The sequence below is a fragment of the Plasmodium gonderi genome (assembly GCF_002157705.1).
Source record: "Plasmodium gonderi DNA, contig: Pgo-contig_319, whole genome shotgun sequence".
NCBI lineage: Eukaryota > Apicomplexa > Aconoidasida > Haemosporida > Plasmodiidae > Plasmodium > Plasmodium gonderi.
In genome coordinates, this window is record NW_021629223.1 from 1 (window position 1) to 21923 (window position 21923).

The following is a 21923-nucleotide window of genomic DNA, read 5'->3' on the forward strand; positions in this document are numbered from 1 at the left end:
TGTACTTATTTGTGTACCACTATCTGCGGATATACTTTCGTACATTTGTACATTAGTATCAATACCTGTTGTTGTTTCGATATTTTTACCTCTATTTATATCTTTAGTTTCCTCTGCTACTGTCAATACTCCTATAGTTTTTTCTTCTTCAGTTAGACCTTGTAAAAATGCAGTGACTTTCCAATCTCTAGAACTTTTTAATGTTCCCAAATATGTTACAAAATTATTATTAAAATTTTCAAGTAATGATCTAAATGTCGTGTTATAATTGCTTTGATGTTTTTCTAAGGCTCTAATTTTATCTCTGAAATCCCAATATTTTGAAGCGTTTGGTGCTGGGGTGCTAAGAAATGTGTTATATTTTTCATATAGTATATCAAGCTCTTTCAGCATTCTAAATATATCTTCATTAAGATCATTAGGATAATAATCATTGCACAGAGAAAATAAGCTAGTAATCTCTGTACTCAAATTCGAAAATCTAAAACTCTTCATTACACCATAGCAACTATTTGGGTCATTACACATGCATGGGAATTTTTTAAATAGATCTTTTATCTTGTAAAAGAAGTATTTACAACTTCGTTCTGGATTTGTGTCGTCCTTGGATTTATTATTATTTATATAATTTAAATAGTAAAGAATATCCATGCAAGCTATATTAAAATTCTGCCCATTACTAGGACATGATATTCGTGTATAAAATTTAGCACAGTACCTCGAATAATCTGTATGAAGCCCATGTGGTCTATTCTTAACTGAACTAATGAATTCATTTCTACATTTGGGTAATATATCCTTAAAATTAAACTAAGTAATGAATGTCAAAAATATTTAAAATTTTAAAATATATATTTATAATTTTTCGCGAATTTATGTCTTTTAAACTTATGTAATATAAATTATAATTCTATGAAAACGTGTAGACATGAATTGCCATTTACATCAGAAGATGCACTCAATATGATTATATGTGTAATTAATACAAACAATTTTATATATATTATAGAAAACATTGTTCATTGAAAATATTGGGAAAATATATTATATTGATATATCATATATTAATTCAAATAATTTATAAATTTTACAAAAAAAATTTTAATTATATTTTTATTTTTCTACTATTATATATCAATTTATTGTAATATTTCTCGTTCTTGTTGGCATCCATATTTTTTTATGTATATTGGTAGTAGTAAAAACTAATCAGAAAACTAGAAAGTATGTACTACTATAAAATAATAAACATTAGTCATATATTATTTTTATGCATATAACACTATGATAATAATGTAGTAATTCCATGTAAGAAATTAAGAATAATGCATATTCATATAATCAATAACATTAAACGAACACGTTTATTTATATATATTTAATTTCTTTTGTGAGTATACTTATAAAATATAAATATTTAGTACTTATGGTATAAATTATAATATTCCTATTATTCTTACATATTAGGTTTACAACTACAATATTATGACTTAAAATAATTTGCTTAAACTATGCTTTAATATATTAATCAATATTCACTAATGATATAATATTATATATATTTCCATTCGAGTGTAAAACGTAATTTAATTTAATAATATAATCATATACGTACACTAAATTATTCTTAATTAATATATTTATTGTGCATAATTTTTTTTATCGTATGATCACTTTTATAAAATAGAAGATAATATAATTACTACAAAAATACATATCTTTTTGATATAAAAAATAAAATTATAATTAAATAGTTATGAATAATTAACTTATTGAATTACATGTCCCTATGATTTGTTGTGTCCAATAATAAAAATCAAAATAAAAAATCTAGTTAATGTTCATGAAACCTTAATTTTAAGATATATGAAACTTATATATTAACATTATATGACATTAATAACAATATAATTAATTTTTAAGACTTTTTTAATATTTATATGTTTTTTTTCCTTTGTAAGCTATAATAACTATAATTATTTTTTTACTCTATGATGAATGAAAAATATTTGCATATCATTTAAAATATTAAATTATAAATTACATTTGTACAAGTAGGAATGAATGCTAATTCGAACATTTCAATATATCACTGCGAATAAAATATAACACATATTTAGTTTAATATTATATATATTTTATTTTGCTAACATTAACCATTGAATTCCATAAAGGTATAAGAAACATATAGAACAGCCAATTGCATTACATAGAAAATGTCATCATATTTTTGTTAAATTTTATCTATGTTAAAATTCTTTTCTAGAAGTAACAACTTAATATATTATAATAATTTTTAAAACAAAGCTAAATGGCTATTTCACTAAAATATAAGAAAACCTTGAATTAGAGATTTTACTAATATCATCTGATTAGTATCATCACAAAAAGACTTTGATTGTTTGAAAACAATATATGCATTGTTTTTTGTAATAAAAATGAGAAATTTTATTCAATATTTCCTTTTTGCTTAAGAAACATTATTTTTTTATAATTATATCATAAGAAGAAATTAATCCTTGTTTATTATTATAACACGTAGTAGTGTTAATTTTTTATTATAAGAAAATAATAGGGAACAAAGCAAATTATTACTTTATCTCATTAATGATGTATAAAATTAAACAATACATATATATATAATATTTTTTTTTGGATAATAGTGAACTAAGGTATATTATATAATATATATTTACAAAAATTATGTACAATATTATTTTATTTCCAGCTTAAGGTTTATAAAGACATATTTAAATAAAGGAAATTAAGGAACTGTATTCTCAACGAAATTAATATATAGAATAAGTTATATATGCTATAGAAAGAGGGGAATGATATATGAAATGGTATAATATATTTTTTTTCCATCTCTTCCTAATAAATATATTATTTCATTATGTATATTTTTCATTCATCAGTATATTAATGTTGTAAAAAATTTCTATATTAGATTATTGAAGATACATTTAGTGTCGCAATAATGAATTTTTTTTTTTTTTTTATTCAAAACTGTATTTAGATATTAGCATATATGTTAAAAAATCATTTTATGACCTCATGAAAAAAATTAATACATATTATTCCTTTTATCCACTACAGACTTTTTTAGCACAATATTAACAAAAATATATAAATCATTAACAATAATGCATTTATTTGATGAATCTAATGGTTAAGAAAAATAAATCTGGTTTATTCGCATAGGTTAAAATTCATATATAAATTAATTAATACAGTGTATTTGTAAAAATGAATTAGATTGAGTTCATAATCATAATAATATCAATGAATATAATTTAAAAATATTAATAAAATAATATTATATATTTATGTGGATATGTTATATCCTTCGTGCCTATATAATTATATATTTATCTGCAAAAATTTTATTTTATTTTAACAATATTCTGTTAAAAATTGTAATTACATATTTGTCTCAAATCATTCAAGTGCATATATTTTTCGATGATTTTAATTAAATTATTATTATGTATATAACTAAAATATTAGAGTAGCTCGGTGTATACGTAAAGGATTATACATATTATCTATAAATCATATAAAACTTCTTCTCTTTCTCTAATTAATTGTGATATGCCAATAATAACGTAATTCACATTTATGTTAGATATAATAATGCAAAAAAAATGCGTGTTCAAATTTTTTTTTTTGGTTAATTTTTTCTGCTCTTGCGTAAAAAAAATTTCTTAGTAACTATAAAACTATATAATTTTCAAGGGAATTATGTACTTTTTATTTTTCTTAACGTTTAATCGATAGAATTAATGAATAAAATATACACCTTTTACTTTATGCTTATTATTACTTTAAAAAAATCATGAATACATTATTTTAATATTATATGATCTTACATTTTTACAAGAAGACAGAACATTAATATATTGTTTATGAAATAGTCTATGTCTTATTTAATAGACAACATCTATAGAATCAACATCAAGAATTATAACACAACGCGTATTATTTTGGTTACTTTTACATTCTTTTATTTCATGAATGAAATTCTGAATTAAGAGTAATACTATTGCATAAATATATGCTACTACACCAAATTAAATGCTATATTTTGTATCTCTTGTTTACTATAATTTCTACATGAACTTCAATTTTTCAATTATTTTTTATTAATCGAAGTTATTTAAACAATTATATATATTAATTTTTATTGCTTTTCCTTTCTAAAAGTTTTCTAAATGTTGTATGAAATGCAATGATGGTGCAATTATAAACCCTATGCTTCTTTACATGTGTATAATTTCTATAATGTAAGCGAATAATAATGTTAGGATAAATAACACATTTTGTATTTTATTTATTTCTTATAATAAAATATTTGTTTTTTACCAAGCCAATTTTTTTTAATATTGTTATTTAGTATAATAAGTAATATAATTTTTATAGTATTATAGCATATTATTATAAATTATCGCACTTTTTATATACTTCTGAATATTACTTTACAATTCGCCATTTTTAATGCGACTCTATTTGTTATTTTTACGAGGTTTAATATATGTTAAGTAATTAAAAAATTAGAATAAATAAAACGAATAATATTTTTCCACATATTTGGTTTGAACTTTAATTGTGCACTGAAATATTTAGATTTATTTTGAACTAAAGAAAAAAGAACCTTTGTTTATATTGCATAATCAGGCTAGAAATATGTTTTATATGTATATTTCATCATATTTTATTAATGGACATTTCAGAAGTAACCTTTTATAAAAATGAATAATGAAGTATTAATAACATCAGAATTTATATGTAGAAGTAAATACTTATAATTATTCCCAATAATATAAATATAATATATATATATGATTGCGTAATTTAATTCTCTATTTTTATTTCTTTATACTTTATCAAAAGAGAGATAGGAGTGTGACAAATAATCATATAAATATGTCCTCATTTTTACGTGTATATATTTATTATCCATTTATTATAAAAATGTAAATATAAATATTAATAATAATTCAAAAGGTTTAAAATATCTACTGAAGTATTATTTGTGTGATAATAACAACCTAACAATAATAATTTAACTATCTGAAGGATATAAATATGAATGAATACATAAGATGCTATTTAATTTTATAATAAAGTATACATATAATAAATGTTGTACATTTTCTTTTAGAATATTAACAATTTTTACATCAGTAAAATTTTTGATATTTACTTTGTAATTTACTTATTTTAGAATAATATTTTGATTAAATATATTACTTTTACTTATAAATTTATTTTAATAAATAAAGTAATAAATACAATATTCATTTGTGTAATTTTTTTTCATTTTAATATAAATTACATATGCAGGCTAATATTCGATAAAATAATTATTTAAGTCATATATACTTAAATCTTATTAGTTTTCATTCTATAAAAAATTCTTTTGAATGTTTTATTTTTTAAAAGGTGATTAATAAAAATCTAAATAGTCATAGCTAATTTTTAATGGTGAATTTATAAATGGTATTATATTTTTCAATAAAAAAATATAACATGATAAATATAAATAAAATTAAATATAATAATCATACACGACAAGTATTAAGGGATATCGTTATATTTCATATTATTATTATTTTTGTATTATTATAATATTTAATATTTATAATTACTTTTTCATTACAAACTATATATATATTCAAATGAAAACATTAACGGATTAGCTTATTTTTTTTTGTTTATAAATAATATTCATATGTGTGTTTTCTAAAAATAAAAACTAATAATAAAGTATTTTATTTAAATATTCATAAAATTATACATGTGTGAGTCCCTTAAAAATATTAAATACTTCTATATATTAAATATTTATTCCAAATATATACTAATAGTATACTGTTAGAAATATATTTTTTAAAAATTTATTTGTATGTTCATATAAGTCTAATACAAAATATAAATATATATATAATTTAAATAGTATCTCTGAAAAGTAGTACATAATATATATCTTTTTATATAATATAATAATGATAAAAATATGATAATGCAATTATATCGATAATTACATTTATGCATAAGATTACAAGGAGGATTAAAATTAAAGAATAAGGAATTTAATTTTTTACTTTTAATATATATAGAATTAAAAATAATAACTGTATTTAAAATTTAATAAAAAAAAATAATGTGCAACAAATGTTATAAAATGATATATGAATATATAGTAAAAATTTCAGAATTAATAATGTATACAAATGAGAACTAATATAATTTCTTAGCATATATTAAATAGAAAATTGGGTATATGAATAAAAATTATCATGTGCTAAACATTATAACAAAATAATTTATTATAAGTTTAATGTAACATATAATAAATTTATAAAGAAATGCAGAAATATATAATAATAATTTGTCTATATTAAATACAAACAATAATATATTTATTTGATTTTTAAAAATTTCAATAAAATATCATAATTATGCTTCATAAAAATAAAAAAAAAACATATATCATTATTTTAATATTATTATTCTGAAAATAATATATTATGAAGTATTAATCATAATATATATACATTTTAATAAATAAATAAAAATTTTCTTTATTTTCTTTAACAGAAATAGCTAATAAAAAGAACTAATATAATGAACTCTGAAACATAAATTATCATCAATTGTTTTATTGTTATATTTTAACAAGAGATATTATTGTCCTTTTTATCTAATCACCGTCTTTAATGTTTTCATTTATTCCTTAATATTATTAAGGAAGCATACTATACAACAAAAGCAGTTACTATTGTATTATAATTAGAATAAAAATTAATGATTATTTTAATCAAATACTTTTTCTATAATTTGTACAACTTTAATAAAGAGCAAATACTATTTCATCATACCATATATTGTTAATTTTAAAATTTGATGTTTGTGTGTTCGTAAGCAACAACATTCTATCAATTAATCCGTAAAAACATATAATCATAATTAATATGACTCAATGTATTGTAGTATGGAAATATTATTATATTTATTGTAAAATTATAACAATGTTCTATATAAATTTGCATCAAATATATATAGGCATTTTCTTAAGTGTATAATTTTTATAATACTACTATTTTATTTTTTTATTTTGGTAGGAATCTGTAAATTATAATTTCCTCAATATAAAGAAATTATATATAAATATAAAGAAGGAGAGCATAAAATATTCTGGAAAGAAGACTGTAATAACGTAACAGGAAATTATACAGATATATTTAATTCTAGTGCTAAAAATATATGTTGTCAATCTATGCAATATTCATATAATGTATATTCTACTTCTGATAATTTATCCATAAAAAGGTATAGTTATAAATGCTTATATTATTCGCTATATAAATATAAACTAAATGAGGTAAAAAATAGTCTAGCTATCAAAGTGTTTTATAAAGAATTGATTAAAATAGCTAAAAGTAATTATGATTTAATGTGTTATATGTATAATGCAGATGAAATTAATAACATTGATGAATTGGAAATATTCAAAGATTTATACGACATTAATGTAGAAATTGATAACCTAAAAAATTCTGATAGTATTAATTGTAATAATGAAAAAAAATGCTCAGCAATAATTACATATATTCAATTTTATAATGCAATTCCATAATAAATTTATATTATTTATGATATTTATATACAAAAATACTATTCACGTACTTCCAAATATAGATATATATAGATATATATTTAAAATGTATATATATTGAGAGCATTTTCTTTATGATTACATAAAATTTTAAATATACAAAATAAAGAAACATCAAAAAGATATGTTAAAAAAAAAGTCGTTAATTTATTTTTATGTTATATATTATAATACAAGGCAATACCTATAGCGTACTAATTGTAGAACTTTCTATGTTTCATATGTTCATATTCCATGAAAGTTATATTTCTGGTATATATTCTTTTTTAGGAAATAGAGGGTATGTTATTTTATATGTATTTATACAAACAACAATATTAATTATGATAATTCATATATAATATATATATTCATAGATATATAAATTTCTTCTTATTATATATTTTGGTGATTTTATATATGCAACATTTCTAGGTACTTTGCGCCATATATAATTATGCTTAAAATAAAAATAAAAAATTATGTAATAAATACAATTTTTATTTATATAAATCCTATATTAATACATTAAATTCAACATATAAATTTTGGAAGAGCGAACAGGAACTTCCCAGAAAAAAATATATTATGCTTATCCCCAAAGATTATAGATCTTATAAATAAAATAATTAAATTAAGCACGCATGAACATACGTACTAAAAATATAAGTTCTTAAAAAATATTTTCTACATGTAGATGAAATTAATTTTTATAATCTATATCATTTCCCATGTTATACATATATTTTTAAATTATATATTAAATATATTTAATATTAAATTATATTTTTAATTAATGTAAGAAGAAACGATTAAGTATTATTCTGTCCATATTATAATTAAATGTGGAAAATTATATATATGTGTTAAATTTAGATCTATATTCTATAATATTATTTACATGTTTATGCATTAGTATTATTATACACAATGCACTTAACTACAGATATTCTTTATTAGAATTGTAAGATTCATAAATAAAAAAATTATTAAAATAATAAATAATATCTAATAATATGATAATTATGACAAGATAATTCACGATGAACCATACACATCAATATACTATATTTTTAATTTAATATTTTTGGAATATAATGTCGTTACATATTGAATGTATATTTGTTTTCATAAAAAAAACTTATATGTTATTACATATGTAACCATTGTAAATGATCAATGTGCACTATCAAAAGCTACTCTTTTTTAATATATATATTTCTGAATAATAAAATGAATATATAAATTTAAAAAAAAATTAACTATAATAGAGAATTAAACTTATAATAAATATATGTACGTTAATTATATTAAATTATATGAAAAAATATTATTAAAATATATTAAGCAAAAGCATTGTTTAAAATTTTTATATTATTAAGCTATTATTTTATATTATAAGATAATATATTACACATATAATACATGCTTATATAATGATTTTTAGTGTAATGCAGGATTAACTACAATAATGTATCAACAAAATATGAAACTATAAATCCTACACAGTGAGGAATGCGAAAATAATTTTATAGTAGATAGAAAACATTTGAATAAAAATTAATATATTTTATATAAATAATATATATATTTTTTTACTAAATATGCACTTAGTTACATATGAAAAAGAAATAGATTATTAATTTATTTTCATAATTCAATAAAATGCTCAGACATAGGTAAATGCTATAAATTATAGATTTATTAACATATATAAATATATAATATAAAAATCTTTTAATTAAAAGAGAAATGACATTTAATAATATATTATTTGTGTATTATTACGTGAAAAATTAAAAAATTTCATAAATATATATATGATTTAAAGTAAAAGTATATTAATATACTTAAATATGAATTATATAAATCACTTATGATTTACTGATATACTATAATATCCTTGTTATACTTAATATATTAGATGAAATTGATTTATTATGCTTTTGAGTCTAATAAAAATCATGCTTGTAACATTGTATGAATGTAATTCATCCACTCGATAATGTTTATTATGAGATTCAAATTAATCCAGAAATGATTTAAATAAAAAACAACATTAAAAATATGAAATTATAAAATAGAATATTATAATTTATATATGTCGAAAAACATATATACATAATAAAATATTCTCATTCTGTTACAGTGTGTACATACTATTAAAAACACATATATTTTTCATGGTTATTCATTATGCATAATGATAAAAATATATGAAATATTCGCTCTGTGAAAAAATATTTTTTGGTACAATATTTTTTTAATATATATTATTAATATAATATATATACATTTATATCATTCTGTTATTCAGTTCAATCTCATTGTGTTTTTATTTGTACTATAAATATTACTTATTTTTTTAATGTGCTAAGAAAGCAAAAACAAATCAATTATAAATATGTCAAACATTTTATTTATAATTAAACTGATAATAATATTTATATATTATTATTTAGTAATTATTTTTATTAACATATCTAAATTTTGTTTTCCTTGCAAATTATGTATATTATTCCAATATTTCCGGTTGGAATAAATTATTGTGTGTCAAATCTATTTTTTACGTACCAATCTAATATAAGTCGTGACTTTTTGTGCTACATAGTGGTATGATAATTATAAAAGACTTATATATTTAAAAATTATGATAACAATAATTATATCTACATTTTATGTATTCTGTTAAATATGCTCTATTTTTTTATAAATATATGATTTCATCCAATATTATAATATAAAAAATATAGGCTTAAACAAGAAAAGATATTATAAAATATAAATAAGTAAAGATGTTAATAGTTTTTATTTAAAGAATATAGTGAAATAATTATCATTTATTTATGATTTAATATTTATAATGATATTATATGACATATTTTATATGTTAATTCTTCGTTGAATTCCCTGTATTATTTATTGCTGTTTTATCAGTTATACACTTTAAATATTACTTATAAGAATTTTTAAATGAATATATGAATAATCATATCTTAGGCTTATTTATGTCATTTATATATCTCAATATACAATATATTTTAATAAAAGTACCTTATGGTCCTTTAATTATTATTATGCACTTCACATAATTCGAGTATTTAAAAATATAATTATAAAATTTTTTTCATTTATAATTAGGTGTTCTATTATATAATATTATTTATTATGTAACTATCTACACATGTTATTTAATCTAAAATTTTAATTGTATTAATTTATTATTTTTTTTTTTTAGGCATAATAGACATTTATTATTTTATACAAATGAAATTTTACTAATATTTCTTCATTCATTAAAATTGATCATATATATCTGGAACTTTAATTACAATATTAATTAATTTTAAAAGAATGATTACAAATTTTCAATTATGATGTTTCATACATATACGTGTATTTATTTTTTGTTAATGCATAGTGCTTCCAAATTGTGTATTAGTTTATTACCCAGAATTAAAATAACATTACAATATATTTTTTTCATATTTTGTTATTAATTTAAAATATTTTTGTTCATACAATTATTTAATTTAGTTAATTCAATTTGTACTCAATGGTATTTTTAATAAATTAATATATTATTAAAATAAAAAAGATGAGTTATTTATTTGTTATTATACCTTTTCTAGGGGTAATATAAAGTATTATATGTTATTTTTGAATTATTATCCATCAATTCTTCAAAATCATTTTCAAAATGTTTTAATATTTTTAAAGCCTGTTTACTTTTTTTATGCCAAATTTCTTTTAACCTCCCTATTCTTGGTTCTATATATAAGCGACACGATGTGTTCTTTTTATAAAGAAGGAACATGTAATTATTATGTACACATTAATTTTTGATTTTTATTATTATAATAATGTGTAATATAATTTTTAATGTAATATGCAATATATAGATTTAATTTATTATTAACTTTATACAAAATAAACGGAATAAACATTGTTGCAAGTGTAATAATACATACAATTAGGATCACCTTTGTTGCACTTATCATAGTGTATGAATGTAACTGTTTTTGCATCACTACTGTTTCTTGTTCTAACTTGATATATGGAAAAAAATGTTCTTTAACAATTTCTATAACATTTTTTAGACTGTCATTTTCCATTCCATTATATTTTTGTAAAAATTCAGTATAATTTCTAAGGCATCTATTACTGGAAATGCATGTTTTATTATGTCTTTTTAATTCATCAAGATCATTATAAAGGGAATTGAGATAATTCAATACTTCATATACATTAGCTTCAAGATTATTTACATAAAGCTCACATATATTCATGTCATTCTTGCTACTTCTTTCGAATATTTTTATCATTTCTTTGTAACAGTTCTTTTCTCCTGAACAAGATGATCCATAATAATAAGATAGCAGATCTTTTAGTAGGTAGTTGAAATATTTACAATATGGTTCTATATTTTTAACTTTAGCATTATTTATATGTTGCAAATAGTTACTAAAGCAAACACAAAATTTTCTAAAATCTGAAGATTTAAAATTTAATTCTGTTTCAATTGAATGACACACAGAATAAAAATCATCAGCGTAAATTTTATTATCCTTTTCTTTTTCAATATCATTAAACTCCTTCATACATATAGGAAATATATCCTTAAAATCGAACTAAAGAAAAATATTATTATGTATTAGTAATTTTATTTTGATACACTAACGGAAAACGTTATGCTTCTACTCCATAGAAAACGGGGTTTAAATAATATAAAATAAAAAATATATTAATTACTACAAAAAGAAACATACATATTGATTCAGATACGTCCGCGTAGCCATTTTGTCACGTGTAAATGAATTCACAAAAGTAAATGTATTTTTTTATATAACATAGATTTCATTCCCTTCATAATATGTTAATAATAGTTATATTTATTCCATATTTATTAAATCATATATTTCTCTCTGTTTACAGAACTATTTAAATTCATATTTTTAAATTTTATAGCATATATTAATATATGTTATCTTCATATATCGAAACAGAGAAACCATCAGTTAACATAAATATATGATATGAAAAATATATTTATGGCAGTGAAACAACGTGATAAATTCAATAATAAAATATATTTTTGTATTAATGCAGTATAAAAATATTAAAATAATAGAAAATTATTTTCTATATGAAAACAAATGAAACATATATTTTTATAATATAAATATTTTAAAATACTTGTTTAGTTATCTTATTTTGATTTTATCCATTGTATATTAATGGATGTAGTATAATGTACATAGATTTTATTTTTAGGGATAATATTTATTAATAAACTTCCAAGAATATTTTTAATAACCCATTTTTAGCATTAATAAATTTAAACTTATAATTTTCCTAATAATATATAAATAATGAAAGTTAATTATAAATGTTGTGTGTTTTAGTTCATTATACATTAAAAAGCTACATAGAATTGTCCAAGATTCATATATATTATATTGAATCTTATATTAATACTTGACACCATCACATATAATAATATAATTGTATATATATATTATATTTTTTCATTTAATCATATATGAATATAAAAGATATAATAATATAATTTCTTTATCATAAGTATAAAAGAAATGCTGTTATTGGATTTACGAATCAGTTACTATATTCTAATGAAAACTTTATAATTAAAATTTTTTTATATATTGGTTAAATCACATATATATTTATTAAAATAATAATGATTTGGATATAAAACATAAACTGTATCATATAAAGTATATATTTTATTCCTACTGTTACATAATATTACTTTTTACTTTATTCATTTCAATATATTTTTTTATTTTAATGTATTGCTTTATATATAATTCATATACATATTTTTAATGAACTTAAAGAAATTACTTATTTTTTGTAATAAGAATTGTAGTATTCCGATGTTATATACTCTATAATTATAATTTTATACGTATTATTTCTTTACTAATATAAATGTTTAAAATGGAATCAAAAATATATATTAATAATTCTAAAATTGCGAGGAATACTATATTATTCTAATAATTTGGTCAATAAAAACATATATTATTTTTTTTTTTTTATAACTTTTCTCACTTGTACCATTTATGCATAGCAACTATCATTTTTTTTTTAATATTATATCTTAATATATAATCATAAATATTTTTTAAATAAATAAAAACATATATGAATGCAACATAGGGTTTAGTTTTTACGGTTTGGGGATCAGGGTTTAGGGTTCATACATTAATTATTAGACTTCGTGTTTTGTTTATATGTATGTTCTTTTTTATATAATTTTATGTTATATATTTAAACTTTTCTATACACTTAAATTTTTAGCAATTTACCTCTTTTAATTATGATCGTTATATATTACTCACATATGCATACAGAGAGTAGTTATTATATTATGATTAAGTTATGTATTCAATATAACATATATATTATACAGTTATATATTACAATTATTATTGCGTCCTTATGAAATTATTATTTTTTCTTCTTCGTTATTTGGAAAATATTTTTTCATTTTTGCAAATCATAACTTATTAGACTTTATGAAAATATATTATTATAATCATCTTATATAATATGATCATTGAAATATATATTTCTTTGTATAAGTACAAATATCTTTTAACTCTTCAGAATAATAAATCTCGTCAAAGCAAGCATCTATGTTTTCTTCTAATCGTGGTTTAATAGCAACAGTGCCCTCAAATACTCTTTCTAGTGTATCATCACCTACCTTTTCCTTACATTCTTCTTAATAGAAATTAAGGAGATATCATATCAAATAGATAATCCCCAAATAAATGTTCGTGAATATAAACTCATGTATTTTTTTCCATGCCTCAGAATGGTATTTATTTTTTTTTTTTAGTGATATTATTACAATCGTTCAAGTCACTCGCACACGCCTCCTTTTGTTCTTAAGATAATTCTAAAATTGTACTCCATATAATTTTTTTTTGTTCCTCTGTATTAAATATCAATTCCTTGTGGCCTCAGATGAAATGAAACCTAATTACTGAAAACTAAGCCCTAAACCCTAAATCCTAAAACCTAAACTTTAACCTTGAACACTGGAAGTATATTACATTTATGCAGTAGAAAAAAATAGAAATATGTTATTTAATAGATTATACAAATATATACTATTTAACAAACATCATATAAATTATATACAATTAGTTATATTATATATAAAATAAAAAATACTACTATAATTAATTTAATTATTAGCTCATATCGTAAATAGCATCCTACATAATATTCATAGAGAGTATATATCATAACTGAATCATAAACAACAATATAATGCATTTTATTAAAAAACAAAAATAATTAAATCAACATCCATTTTATAAATATCACAGAATAGATAAAATATACAAAGTTATATAATATGTGATGAAATAATATATAGCCATTTTTCATAAAAGACAACTATAAAGAAATTATATATCATAGAATTTTACATAAATAGACAAAACCATGAACACACATACTTAATCGTCAATAATTCTATATATATTCATATTAATTTTATTTGGAAAATTTCAATATATTAGTAAAAGCATAGTTAAGTATATGCTTCTTTTATTTTGTTTGTAAATCACTTTTTAACATTCCTTAATAATGGGAGTTCATCTAGGGGTACGTTTTTTGGATAATATAATATATCATTTATGTTAAAATATGATATTTTAACATAAATAAGTTATTTTATTTTTTTTTGTTTTAAATTCATAGGATGACGAACTTAATAATTTACCTACAAAAAAGGCATACGCTGCTTTCGATAAAGGTCTTGTAGGTTGTGACACTTTTCATTATTACCTGTTGGCAAAGAAACTTTTAGAAAGTGCACATTTGCGTAACAATGCTTCTGATAAAATATTTAGAGCTTTATGTTATGTTTATAATGAAAATAAGACAAGAAAATTTAATAGTGATGATTGTGATTACCTATATTTTTGGTTAGGTGATGTATTATATAAGAATAAAAATGTTGAAAATTCATTTTACTCCATTATGCCTACACTTGAATTTTTTCTAAAACGTGATGGAGGTCATAACATATGTAATTATCGTATATATGATAAATATATTATGAACGAACAAAATTTTATGGTTATTAAGGCATTATATGATTTTTCGAAAGATTACAATACCCTTGAATCATATTTCAGTACACCTAATAAATCCTGTAGTGATAAGTTTAGAATATACCTTGGTAAATGTGTCGTAATATATAACGCATCAAAAAACAGGTATAATGATTCGCATGGCAAGGATAAGATTGGTATGGTCTTTGTTGATTATTTTAAAGAGAGAAGAGAAATGAAATTAAATAAATTGACATGCAATTCAGAAGAAAACATACCTGGTTTAGCAACACGAGAACAAGATCATGGATACCAGGAATATATATATGAACCTGAAGATTTGCAAGAAATAGATCTAGCATTAATTGTGCACGATGAGGAACATGTGGTACATGAGCAGGAACAATCACATCCAGTAGAAACAGAGGACGAAGTAATCATAGTAAAACAAGAAAGAACGATGCAACCAGATGAAGAGAGTCATAATTTTCCAGATGAAAATCCTTTCACACACACAATTTCTACAGGATCATATGAAGAGATTAGTAATTCAGAATTGAAAAATTTTTCTGAAATTCCAAATAACTATTCAGCTTTTGCATCACACAAAGCTATGACCATTGCTCCTTTAATTATAGGAATCACAGTTTTCTCTATTTTACTGTGCAAGGTATTTATTACTGAGTATAAAAAAGAAATATGTATTATATAAATTTTGTAAATTATTTAACAGTTATACAAATATTATACTAGAAAAATATTGTACATATGCCACATTTTCATTAGATCACTCCAGTTGGATATTTGTTAAAAAAAAACCTTATTAGGAAAATCTAAAAGTAATCGTAACGTTATAATGGATACGAATATAATGGAAGATTATTCGCTGCATGAAGATTTAAAATCAATGAGAACATTTAAGGTAAAATACAGTAATATATAATTGTTCTTATTAGCTTACACAAACAACCATTTTTCTTATATATATCTACTATAAGTGTTCTTTTACAGAATTATTAATATAAGAAAAAGCAAGTAATTTTATTATTTTCTTAGTAATACAATAACAAATTTGAAATGATTATATTTATTATATAAATAAGTGCTGTTTTTAAAATTAAATATGCTTATTTTTTCCACATGCATAGATGCATAGTTGAAATTTTAGACATACTAAATACAAAAAATATAATGTTTCAGAATTAGCCTTAAAGTACAATATATGGATTTATTAATATGTTTTGTTAATTATTCTTTATATTTTAATATGTAATTGTTTTGGGATATAAGTAGACTTTTTTATTATTATTGTACAATTATATTGTAGCGAATTTGAACTCTACCAAAATATATTATATGATAAAAATATAGAAATAAATATTACAGTCACTAATTTATTATATTAATATTTACTATATTATTGTGGTATTAATACAATATTATAATAAAACTGTGAATTAAATTTCTTCCAATATATTTGAAGCATATAATCATAAATAATTCGTTATTTATGCTGGCTATAAATTACAATAAACTTATCATCATTATTTATAATTCTCTTTCTACTCTTTATATATTCATCATTGCTACTCTTTTTGTTATCAAAATTTTTAATGCAAATTCATTATGAGAGGAAATATACAACGTATATAAAGGCATGTTTACTTGTAATGAAATTACTAATTAAAATATATATTAATATTGCAATTATTTATTTTATGGATAATGAAAAATATTAAAATTTTTAAATATTATTAATTTAATTAAAATCAATAAAGGTATTTATAATAAATAACACATTAATATATAAATCGTGTGTGCGTAACATTCAATGTTCTATGTATGCATTGTGTTTTTATTATATTTAACTTGGTAATATAACACTGCTGAAGATATATGTAGTTGTAGATGTTTAGTTTTGAGTATAATATATAGATTTTACAGTATATATATATAATAAATACTTGGTATAAAAATACTTAAATTCATTTATTTATAACTTAAATGAATCTCCTAATATTATTTTGTATTATGTATTTAATAATTCACATCTAATATATTATTTGTGAATCAAAGAAAGCAATTAAGTTTTTTCAATATTTGTCGTATTATGACACGTATGAAAACAATTTAAAGTTGTATTTATATATCTATTATTTATTTTGGCATTCATACCTGTTAATGTTTTTATATGATTGCATTTCATTATTAACTAATAAATGTTAAAAGAATATAAATTTTAATATAATTCCTATACTGCAAATTTATATATGTTTAAAATGTTTCTGAAAATGGGAAATATTGTGTTTTTTTTTTATTTTAACATATTTTCATTTAAAAAACTCTAGTTAATTGTATACTCGAAAAAATAAGACGTCCTAAAATAAAGAAGTATATTAATTCCATGTATAACATATTTAAATAATATTTTTTGTGTATAGCAAACATTTTGAGCAAAAATTCATTCTATAAATATATAAAAAATTATGAAAATTGAATCATGATATCCCATCATTCATGTTAAGTATTACTGATATAAGGAGTTGTATGTATACACAAAAATTTTTAGTTAAATATTTTTTATATTTGCAATATATATTAGATGTTCCTAAGTGTAAATATACGAAAAATTTAAATATTATATATCGATGAATATTTATTACAGTATTACATGATTTTAAGTGTTAAGAAAGTTTTAAATTATTAATGTTGAATGTGTATAAGTAAGAATTTTGAATTGCAGAGTTTATGTATTTTTAATGTTGTCTATAATTTCATTAAATGAATTCTAATATATACGTTCATATAAGTAAAATTATGCATGAAATATTTTACAAATATATTTATATTAATTAATATACTTTAAAAATATTATTATGTTAAATAAAAAAAAAATAATACAATAAATATATACAAGAAGAAGTAAAAACTAAAATAAAAAAATGATATGAATATTATAATTCCAATTCATTTATGTTACATAGTATGCGCAATATCAATGCACTATAAGTATGTTACAAATAGAATTGTTTCAAATCGAATATGTGAAAATATATAAGGCAATAAATGTATATAATAACTTGAAATTACATTTAATATTTGTATTTATCAAAAAAAATATAATTGCACTATAGTAATATATTAATATTTTATAAAAATATTATACATATAGCTTTGTTTTATAATATTAAGATTACGAGCGATAAATTTTTATGTAATTAGTGAATTTCAAGAAAATTCTACTTATAAACGTAAAATCTGTATTTTTATTAATAAAAAGAAAACACCAATGTATTTAATATTTAATAAACATGTTGATAAATTTCTCTATTATTTATTATACATTCATTTTAATCTATTTTCTGTTATTTTATCATTGGAAAAATTGTTTATATTATAGGAAATATATGCATGCATTACTCTGTCACTTCAATAAAAACATATTATTAGTACATATATTTTATAGTAATGGAATATATTTTAACTATAAATGTTAGAACATATTTTTAAGTAACATTAGCTATGCTGCATTAAAATTGTAAAATACAAAGAGACACATTTAATGTATAATCATTACTCTATGAAAACTATCCATTAATCAATCTTTTATACAGTTTCCAATTGTTACATATTTTATATTATGAAATATATTATTAAAAATACAATACATTAACGAGATTATAATTATCATTTTATAAATATATTGGTATTATAGTTATATAATATTATCATTTATCATAACATTTTGTGCATATTTTACATTGAATAGTATTAAAATTTTAATATCATAATCTTTATAATTATTTATATTGATATAGTAATGTTTTACACCTACACTCATTTATATTACTCAAATAAATAGATTTATATAGGATTTTATTTTAATTATAAGCATCTATAAGCAAGACCATTTCAAGATTATTTTCATGCAAGAGAATATATCTCACTCAAAAATCATTCAAATTTATAATTTTTTTTTAATCCTTTTTTTTGCGTTAAATATTGTGTCATGTTATGAATTATCTTTAAAGTAAATTAATTATCCTATTTCTGCTATAAATATTTAAGAATATTGCTTTCTTCATATATACCAAAAATATATATTACTTGTAAATGCGATAATTGATGTAAAGTATTAATTATTAAATTATCAATATTTTTAAATATATAGTTATAACAACTATATGTTTTCAGTTAATAATTATATATTACATATTTCTTTTGCATTGTGATAATAATTGTACTTATTATATGGGAATATACAAAAATTAATATTTCAGTTTTGTTAGGGTAAAAAAAATTAATACATTTTTTCACTATTTTTTATAAATGTTTCAACATATATATATGCTTATTTGTTTATTTACTTAGGTAAAATATGTTTTAAACATATAGCATTATTTAAAAAAACTTAAATTTAATTCATTTTATATTATTTTTTTTTTTCGTTAATAATTTATTAAAAATTTCGTACTTATATATATGCTTTTTCATATACTTTGTCATTTAAATCATGGTACATCCTTTCATATGAATCACTCAAGCTCATACGTTCTTTATTGCTTCTCTTCATTAGTTTCCTTACAATTCTTGCCTTTGGTTGTATATATGATCCAAAAGTTGTGTACTGAAAATAATGTGGTATTATGATATTCTTATTAAATCATCATATATTTGATATTAACGATTCATTATAATAGGTGACAATAATTTTATTAAAGTTTATATTAAATAAAATATATTTTGTTTTTAACCTTATTCAATATGAACATAATTATTAATATTACAAAGACTAAAAAACATATTCCTGTACTTATTTGTGTACCATTATTTGTTTTCATATCTGTACTAATATCTCTATCATTATCTGTACCTGTTAGTGCGTGCATTTGTGTCTTCTTATCTAGTACATTCAATACTCCTGTAATATTTTTATCCTTAATGCGATAGCTCAAGAATGGTTTGACAGAGGAATACCTACTATTTAATAATCCTTTCAAATATGTTAAATAAGAATTATTAAAATCTATAAGTAATTGTTTAAAAGTATCGTTATACATATTATGAATACTTTCTAAATAATTCATCCCACTTTTAAAACGTTGAAATTTCGATTCTTGTGGATTTCTATTGTCTCTTATTAATAAGCTTAAATTATCATATGTTTCATCTATCCTTTTAAATATTTGAAATATACCTTCATTAAGATCAATTGGATAAACACTACATAGTGAAAATAAACTAGAAATTTCTTGATTAGAAGTAGATATTTGTTCAATCTTCATTTTTTCATAACATCCTTTAGTGTCTCCACAGCTCCATCCATATTTACCCAGTAGATCCCATAACTTGTAAAAGAAAAATTTACAACATGCTTGTATATTAATTTCTGATTTTATACTACTTAAATAATATAAATATAGAGTGACGATATGGCACTGTTGACTAAAAGAGGAAACACCATTTTTCATTTTTTGGTTATTATAAAAGTCACTACACAATTTTGTTAAATGACTGCCAAAATTCCCTCCAATACTATGTGGCTTCCAACTAAATCCTATTTTACATATGGGAAATATATTGCTAAAATCGAACTAAAAATGAAAACATTAATGAATAGAAAATTTTAAAAATAATATTTTTGAATAGAAATAATTTCTTTTTTTCACAAAGAAGGATACGCTAAAATTAAATAATATAAATTATATTTATACAAAAAAATATATAATTACACCATTTTTCGAAGTTTCTCTACTTTCCATTATATAAATGTTTGTGAATAAATTCATAAAAATAAATTTTTCTTTTTATGTTTTCACATAATAATTGCGTCAGAAAAAATGTTACATTGATGATTTACAAAGTGGCTTTTATAATAAGTAAAAATTACAATATTTTTATAAATTTTGTTTAATTATTTATATTTATTAATACATTGTATTAATGCACAATCAGAATTAGTATTTTAATGAATAAATGCATATTAAAAAATTAGCAATATAATATTGTAAATTAATGTAAATATTATGTAATAAAAAATGTACTTATCTTATAATTATATATACAAAAAATATCAAAACATTTTTACCCCCAGTGCTGAATTAAATGTATAATGTATTTATATAATAAATGATTATTTTACATACTTCATTTTTTTACATGTT

At 19.6% G+C, this 21923-nt stretch overlaps 4 protein-coding genes across 4 annotated transcripts; 1 reads left to right on the forward strand and 3 right to left on the reverse strand.

Moving 5' to 3' along the window:
- On the reverse strand, positions 1 to 1016 carry PGO_002805 (variable surface protein; the record flags this gene model as incomplete). The annotated part of the gene is made up of 2 exons (XM_028691193.1): positions 1 to 810; positions 921 to 1016. Coding segments are annotated over 2 exons (906 nt in total), but the record flags the coding sequence as incomplete, so codon positions are not given.
- A 10272-nt stretch (positions 1017 to 11288) lies between these two features.
- Positions 11289 to 12459, reverse strand: PGO_002810 (variable surface protein; the record flags this gene model as incomplete). The annotated part of the gene is made up of 3 exons (XM_028691194.1): positions 11289 to 11456; positions 11581 to 12291; positions 12430 to 12459. The coding sequence occupies 3 exons, from the start codon at positions 12457 to 12459 to the stop codon at positions 11289 to 11291; spliced, it is 909 nt and encodes a 302-aa protein (XP_028546995.1).
- A 2830-nt stretch (positions 12460 to 15289) lies between these two features.
- PGO_002815 (variable surface protein) lies at positions 15290 to 16570 on the forward strand (the record flags this gene model as incomplete). Its single annotated transcript, XM_028691195.1, has 3 exons — positions 15290 to 15307; positions 15404 to 16429; positions 16493 to 16570. The coding sequence occupies 3 exons, from the start codon at positions 15290 to 15292 to the stop codon at positions 16568 to 16570; spliced, it is 1122 nt and encodes a 373-aa protein (XP_028546996.1).
- A 3663-nt stretch (positions 16571 to 20233) lies between these two features.
- Positions 20234 to 21521, reverse strand: PGO_002820 (variable surface protein; the record flags this gene model as incomplete). The annotated part of the gene is made up of 3 exons (XM_028691196.1): positions 20234 to 20413; positions 20547 to 21353; positions 21492 to 21521. 3 exons carry the CDS (start codon positions 21519 to 21521, stop codon positions 20234 to 20236), a joined length of 1017 nt encoding a protein of 338 aa, XP_028546997.1.
- Positions 21522 to 21923: the final 402 nt, after the last annotated feature.